The sequence below is a fragment of the Galeopterus variegatus genome, unplaced genomic scaffold (assembly GCF_000696425.1).
Source record: "Galeopterus variegatus unplaced genomic scaffold, G_variegatus-3.0.2 Scaffold3825, whole genome shotgun sequence".
NCBI classification, from domain to species: domain Eukaryota; kingdom Metazoa; phylum Chordata; class Mammalia; order Dermoptera; family Cynocephalidae; genus Galeopterus; species Galeopterus variegatus.
The window spans coordinates 238,597-246,419 of record NW_007729936.1 but is presented as its reverse complement, the minus strand read 5'-3'; the positions used below and the strand labels follow the sequence as shown (position 1 = coordinate 246,419).

The following is a 7,823-nucleotide window of genomic DNA, read 5'->3' as shown; positions in this document are numbered from 1 at the left end:
GCCGCCACCCGGGAGGGACACGGGGACATCATCCTGCACCGTCCACTTCCAGAGTGGGACTTGGGCCGGGACTCCCGCTGCTGCCCCCAGCTTCTCCAGACGCAGGGCGGGAGGTCTGGGGGCTGCCCCGATGACCGCAGGGGGACGGGGGTGACCTGGGCCTGGGAACTGCCTGTTTCTGAGAGCGGGTTCCCAGTGTGCCCACAGTAGGTGGCTGGGTGCGGGGACCCTCAGTGCGCCCGGGTCGCAGAGGCGCCGCGCTCCTGCCCACCAGCCAGGCCTAGTGTGTGCCACGCCGGTGCCAGGCTCCCGGGCCGGTGCCAGTGTGCTCTCCTGCGTGATCCTCTCCTAGCCCAGGCCAACTTCGCTCCCCACTTCTTCGACAACGGGGTCGGCAGCACCAACGGAAACATGGCCCTGTTCAGCCTCCCTGAGGACACCCCTGTAGGTGCGTATCCCTGACACCTGCTCCCCATAGGTCTCCCGGGGGCAGCTCGCGTTCCCCCGGACGCAGGTGCCCAACCCGTGACTCCTCCCAGCCCGTGGAGGCGCCGAGCGCCGAGCTGCGCGCGCTCCCGGGGGCAATGGCAAGAAAGAGGTCACCGCTGCCATGGCGACCTAAGCCGGGCCAGTCCTGCCGACCAGGGCGCGGGCCCTGAGCCGGGGGACCCCAGGCGGCAGGCAGCCAGCGGTCTGCAGCAGGGCGATTAGGCGCTGCCCCTCACCCGCGGTGTGACCTTGGGCAGGGGGACTTACCTCCCTGAGCCTCAGGTCTCTAGGCTTTAAAATGGCCCAAGAACACCCAGCTCGCTAAGATATGCAGAGAGACGGGGAGGAAGGTGAAAGAGGAGAGATTCCCGCTCCTGCTCTCGCCTGGCGGGGTTGAGGGCCTGGGGAAAAGGAGGAGCGAGTCAAAGAGGCGCCTGCCTTCCGAGATCCCCGGAGAAGCAGGCCAGGCCGGGGCGCAGCGCTGCACCCCAAGTCACCCCTCCTGCCTCATGGCTGCTCCCTTTACCCGGCGCCCCGTACCCAGGGAGCCCTGGATCCCCGCCCAGCAGGCCTCAACCTCTGTAACGGGCGTTATGGATTACACTGGGGAAAGCGCTGACAGTGACATCTGACACTTGTCAATCATAATGACAAAAGGAGGGAGGCAGCCAGCAAGGGGAGGCCGGCCGTGAGCGCCCCGTCCGGGACGCTGCCTTTGGCGCTGAGTTGAATCTTCACTCTATAAACCGTGGAGCCCCTGGTCCGAGTCGGGTCCCAGGTTCTGGGTTTCCCCTGTGTCTCCTTTCAGGCTCTCATGTGTACACTCTGAACGGGACAGACCCGGAAGGAGACCCTGTTTCCTACCACATCAGCTTTGACCCCAGTGCTAGAAGCGTCTTTTCCATTGACCCCAATTTTGGAGACATCACCCTGGTTGAAGAGCTGGACAGAGAGGTACGGGGAGGTGCAGGGCCTGCAGTCAGGCCTCTGTGAGCTGGAAGGTCCCCCAGAGCACGTGGGTGTTCGTGAGACTCTCCCCTGCCGAGTAGGCGACGGAGGTGGCCGCCCCAGGCACACCCACTCTGCAGGATCTCTAGTCTCTTCTCATTAGCTGAGGAGGCTTTACTGTCACAGTGAATAGTGGGACTCCTTTAATGAGCACCTGCCAGCCCTGCAAATCCTTGAAGCATGTTCAATAAAAAAATAAGCCTGCTTGTACTTTGAGGTTTGTGAAAGAAACCCCATAAAGTGATTGTTCAAGTCTGTCCTCGGAGAGGTCCTGTAAGCCACAGGAAGCTCAGATGGCAGATCAGAAAGAGTGGTTGAGAGAGTGGGTCTGAGTTTGGTAAAACTCCTCCCTTCTGTACCTTTCTGAACCTGTGGTGACAAGGCATGGGATCCGTTTCCCTTTTGGGACCCCACACCTGTCCAGTCGACCTAGTTGGCACATAACTGGACCTCAGCTGGGGGGCTGCTGCCAGCTCTGGTTCGATGACAGAATCCAGGGAAGAGAAAGGAAAGGGAAGTCGCAGAGTCTACTGTAGGGACACAGTGGTGGAGGACACAGTGCTGCCAGCACACCTGCCCCAGCACACATGGGGACCTGGGGACCTCCCACACCCCTTGTCACTGAAGTCCCACCATGTCCTGGGGAGCACTTGAGGCACAATAGACACAGACCTCTGCAGAACCGTGGAATGTGGAAAGGCATGGAGAGACAGAGAAAAAGAAAAAAGAAAAAGTCTTTTTCCTGAGACCTCCGCACGCTGCGGCTGGCATCTCTCCTTGCCCCTGTAAGAGGGTGTTTTCTGTTGGAGCCTCAGCAGTCCCTCTGGGTTATGAGAACCCCTGAAACGCAAGGTCTCAAGCACGGTGGGAGACAGCTTTAGGCTGCAGTGGGCATACTGTCGCCACCACCCTGCCCTGCTCAGAACTCTCCTGGCACCCCAGATCCCCTCTGATGGGTATGTGGGACAGGGAGAGCTTTCCCCAGCCTCGGGGGTCCCTGTGGTGTGTCGGACTCTTGGACACTCATTCAGTCCCTATGCTTCACAGAGGGAGGACGAGATTGAAGCCATCATCAGCATTTCCGACGGCCTGAATCTGGTGAGTGCACAGCCCGGCCTGGCAGCATGCCACATTCCGGCCTGGCACGGTTTCTCCCCAGCCCTCCTGGGGGCTCCCGGGCAACCCCAAGTCAGGGCCCAGTGAGACCTGTCCCAAGCGCCCCAGGAGAGGGCTGCAGCGAGGTCAGAAGGAAAGGAAGGAAAGTAGGGGATGGAGAGACCAGGCTCTGTCCACAGAACTTCTGGTGGGTCCAACCCCATTGCACAGCACCTCAACCCTGCCCTTCCCATGTGCACCTCCGAGTCCTGCCCAGTCGCCCGAGCTACACATCTGGGCACCCAGGTGCTCTTCTCTCTGCACCCCCTTCCCCACCGCCGCCTCTTTCCCCTGCCCTTATCAGTGCTTCCCGGGATGACTGATGGGGGCCCCCAGTCTCCTCTGCCCCAATCTGCCTTCTAAGTGCCACCAGAGATGTCACTGTGGAAGGTAGATCTGGCCAGTCTGCAGCACAGAGAGCGCCAACAGCTGGCTCCTGCCACCTGCAGGATGAAACGCCAGCTTGTCTGGTGTTCAGCGCCTCCTGTTGGGCACCAGCTGCAGCGCCCCCCTTTCCTCACACCTGCTCTCCTGACCACCTAGCTGTAAACCTACCGCGTTCCCTGCACTCACCTGGCCTTTCCCTCCCCCTTGCCTTTGCGCACACAGCCCCCTCTTCCTAGCACGCCTTCCCACCTCTCCCTTCCCCTTCTGGCAAACGCGCTGCAGGGCTCACTTCTCCCTGCTCGGAGAAGCCTCCTCGCTGTCTAGCACCACAGCCCGGGTAGATGCCTCTTCCATGCACACCCCCGAGGGATGCACTGACACAGCCCGGCCGCTCATGGGCCTTGGAGTGGTGCGGTTCGGGGGCCCTGTCCTGGGTGCCTGGAATACCGCTGTTATCTGTCCAATGATCTTTTATTTGTTGATCTTTGCCCCATATCCCAGCCTCTGTGACCGCTACAAAGTAACACGCCACCAGACTGTGTCTTCTGTCTCCAGGAACTCGCTTGGCACCCAGAAGTTGCTTAATCATATTTGTGGCATGAATAAATCAAAGAAGGAAAGAAGGGAGGGAGCGGGAGAGGAGGAGTGGACAGAGACGTGTACCCGGGGGTATCAGAGGCCACCATCCTTTTATCCCCGGAAGGTCTCACTGGCCTAACTCCTGACCCCTCTGCCCCTTCTCAGGTGGCAGAAAAAGTTGTGATCCTTGTGACCGATGCTAATGACGAGGCGCCCAAGTTCATGCATGAGCCTTATGTTGTCCTGGTTCCCGAGGTGAGTGAGGGGCCAGGCAGGACAATACTCCTGCCCCAAGCCCTCCTGCCCCCAGGGCTGCCCTATGACCTGGCCCAGGGGACCGGGCGCTGGAGAGCAGAGCTCCTGTCCCCACTCCCTGCCCTCTGAAGAGCTTCTTCGCCACCCTCCCCACCTTCATTTCTATTCCAGAGGATCACTCGCTCGCTACTTCCCGTTACAGTGGTGAGCATGCTTATTGCAGAAATGTGAAATATGTAGAAAAATAAGGAAGAGAGTTTTAAAAATCCTCCTCAATCCCTGCAACTTGAGACATTGTTAAATTTTGGTGTATTTTCTTCTGATCTTTTTTGTGATTATTGGGTGGTTTATTTTCTGTTTTTTTGACATAGTCATGGTTATACTAAACATACGCTTTCCATATCCTATTTTTCACTTAATTGATAACATAGGCATTTTCCTCACTAATTGTAAAGTTTGGGTAACTATGGTTTCAATAGCTTCTATCAACTGAACGTTCTGTCATGCACTGAACTATTCCCTTATGTTTGGATATTTAAGGTGCTTTAAGTTTTTGCTGTCACATGAAACACCAATTTCTGAGCATAAGTTTTTTTTCTTTAATTAGGATTATTTCCTTTAGATACAATCCAAGAGTTGAAATGACTGGGTCCAAAACCTGACCGCCTGTGGGGCGGTGCCATATTGCTTTTCCAGAACAGCACCTGTTTGCATCCTCTCCTGAAACAAAGGAGGGGTGTCGTCTCCCCTGTCCCTTGCCAACCCTGGGAATTCTCACCGTTTGGAGTGTTTGCTAATTCAGTGGGAGATACTTCCTCTTGCGCTGAATTGAATGTACATGATCTCTGATGAGCCTAAATACGTCCGCGCTTATGACCGTGTTGTCACTGGTGAATCGCTGTTTCATGTCTAACCCTGTCATCTATCTGGGGCCCTGGTTTTTCTTCTCACTCTCCCCCTGAGGGCACCCTCAGCCCCCACCACGTCTCTGCTCCCGCTTCCCTTTCCCTTGTCCCGCACCCGCCTGGTGCTGTCCCCCCACACTTCCCTCCCACCTTCCCCCTCTCTTTAGCCCTCCACTCCCCCCTTTTTTAACCCTCTCCATGGCCCCTGCGCCTCTGGCTCCCTAAGCATCCTGTCACTGCCTCTCACCCTTCCCTGTGGCTGTGACCCTTCAGGACATTCCTGCCGGGAGCAGCATCTTTAAGGTCCATGCGGTGGACAAGGACACGGGCTCTGGAGGGAGTGTCACCTACTTCCTGCAGGTAAGGCAGGGCACGTGGAGCATGTGTGGTCATGCCGTGTGACGGAGGCAGGGCTCCCGGGAGACGCAGGAGGGATTGGGGTGCAGGGAGGGGTCCGCCACCTTTGTCAGGGCGGCATGGATGGACGGGGGTGAGGGCCGTGGCCTCAGAGCTTGGCTTCTTTTGAGAATTGCCCCTTCTGCCCTTTTTCCTATTAACTGTTCCGGGCCCACACAGGAGGCTTACACCGCGTGTGGGTGCAAAGTGCCCGGGCCTTCTCCTGGGGAGGGCTGAGGGTCCTGGGTCAGAAGTACTGGGTGTCCTGAAGTTTGAACCTCAGCCCCAAGACTAGGGTTCCTATGACAAGGGGTGTGGGGGGGACCCCTTCAGTGAGCCTCTCCTAGGCAGCTGCCCCTCCCCCATTCTTACAGAACCCGCATTCCACAAAATTTGCCATGGACCGCCACAGTGGTGTGCTGCGCCTCCAGGCTGGGGCCACTCTGGACTACGAGAAGTCCCGGACCCATTTTGTCACTGTGGTCGCCAAGGTAACAGGAGGAGGAAAGGGGGGCATCCAGTCTTTCCTCATGCCTTGGGTTGGAACAGAGTTAGATTCTACAAAGGAGGGGCCAGTCTGGAGAACAGAGAGGACACGGTCCCTTCTGGGGGTGGATTTACACACCCTGGTGGCCATGGCCAGGAGAATTGTGTCCCTGCACATCCCCCAGCATATGGCCTCCAGGCACCTCCATCTCTCTGGCCATGCTTGCTCACCCCATCTTCTCCTCTCTGTGCATCCAGTTACCCTCTCTGAGCCTCAGTTTCCCCATCTTTCCACCTCTGAAGCTTAACTAAGTTCCTCCTCTCTCTGAAGTATATGGAGTGGAAACTGGAAGTTGACAGGTGCTCAGCCAAAGCTCTTCCCCCTGAGAGCATGAAAGCCAGCATCCGTAGAGCGATGCCTCTAGGCCCAGCATTTCCTTTTGCAGGAAGGCCCTTGCTGGTCACATATTGGCTACAGGCCATCCCACTCCAGCCTGGACCACGAGGCCCAAGAAGACCCTGCCTGCCGGTTGCTCTGTGAGGGTTCAGCTTGGTGCACACCTCTCTTACACACTTACACACTTGAGCGCAGGGCCCGGGTCATGCTCTTGTGGGACCCCTGGCACCCAGCACAGGCTGAGCACGCAGTAGGTCCTCGGGATGGGTTAGAGGCTTGATTCCTGGCCAGGAGGGGGAGTTTGGGTCTGACCCCTTCCTGCTCTGCCGCTCCTCTGACATGATTTCCCTGGAGAGAGCTAACCCTGCTTCCAAAGGAACACTTTTGAGCACCTCCTGCATGCCAGGCACCGACTAAAGACCAGGCATCATCTCATTTAATTTTCCCAATAGCCCTGTGGGGGGAGAATTAACTCCCATTGACACAGGAGCAAACAGAAACTCAGAGAGGGCAGCCGGCCTCACAGCCAGTGAGTAGCAGATTCTAACAGGGTCTGTCTGACTCCAGAGCTCAGCACATCTTCACTGTCCTTCTGTGGCCCCTGATTCTTCCCCAGGATGGCGGGGGGAGGCTGCGAGGAGCTGATGTGGTATTCTCAGCCACCACCACTGTCACAGTCAATGTGGAGGACATTCAGGACACAGCCCCTGTCTTTGTGGGCACGCCCTACTACGGCTACGTGTATGAGGACACTCTTCTGGTAGGCGGCTCCTCAGCCCAGTGTCCCCTCCAGCGACCTCCCACCCTGTCCTTTGGGATTCCCTGGGACCCCTGCTAGGGATGGCTGGGCTCAGCCCCTCAAAGAGCTGAGAGAAGAGAAGGTGATAGTGGCTGATGGCTGGTGGCTTATTTTGGGGAAGGCCTTTCTTACACCTTGTATGGGGGATGAGATTTCCTTTGGTGCCCGCAGCTGCAAGCCTGCAGCCTGGGGTCCCTTGAACCAGCAGTTCTCTCACGATTCACTGCCTGAACCACTGTGCCCCTTGTCAGACCTCCCACGCAGGCCAGCTCAAAGGCTGGTCACAGCGTCCCTCCCCATTCCGTGCAGACCTCTGACCCAGGTGTGGAGGCTTCTCGGCAATTCCCCACAGGTCCCACTTCTGGACCTCATGTCCAAGGCTCAGCCTTCCTTCCACTCCCAAACCTTTACCATCCTCCATGCATCCCACCCCCTTCACCGCCCCTCCCTTGTCACCCTGCTCCTGTCCTGCCTGTGGACCTGACACTGCCCCCTTCTCAATTCAGCCCAGGCACTGCTTTCCCTGCCATGTTTGGTCTGAGAGGGGAGCCCCTCCTCTCTGCTCCCATGAACGCTGTGCACCCCTTCCACGAGCCCATCCCTCCTCGTGGTACACCTATTTATATCCCCCCAGCCCCCAGCAGACCATGAGCTCCTGCGGGCAGAGGCCAGGCTGGGCCAGACCTCACGCGCCGCAGCTCAGGAACTCTGTGTGGAATTGCATCCTGAGTGCCCGCTTCCTCCTTCCCCGTTACTGCTACTTTCTGAAACGGGACAACACATACTGAGGACCTAGTGGTGGAGACAAGCTCACAGTAGGGGAGAGAAAAGCTGGGCTGCCTGGGGGACTGGGCGTCACTGCTGGACAGTGCAGGGAGACCCAGCCCGTCCTGCCAAGGAGCTCAGGGTAGAGGAGGTGCAGAGGGCCAGGGCTCGTGGCAGCCTCATGGAGAGGAGGTGGCACCTG

At 57.9% G+C, this 7,823-nt stretch overlaps 1 protein-coding gene across 1 annotated transcript in view; it reads left to right on the top strand.

The window, feature by feature from the left end:
- The first annotated feature begins 4,604 nt into the window (after window positions 1-4,604).
- The window catches only part of CDHR1 (cadherin-related family member 1), a 14,954-nt gene continuing 11,735 nt past the window's right edge, over window positions 4,605-7,823 (top strand). The window contains exons 1-4 of the mRNA XM_008586088.1: window positions 4,605-4,763; window positions 5,052-5,138; window positions 5,549-5,665; window positions 6,674-6,817. Coding sequence (XP_008584310.1) covers window positions 4,722-4,763; window positions 5,052-5,138; window positions 5,549-5,665; window positions 6,674-6,817 — 390 coding nt within the window. The 5' untranslated portion in view covers window positions 4,605-4,721. The remainder of the gene's footprint in view (window positions 4,764-5,051; window positions 5,139-5,548; window positions 5,666-6,673; window positions 6,818-7,823) is intronic.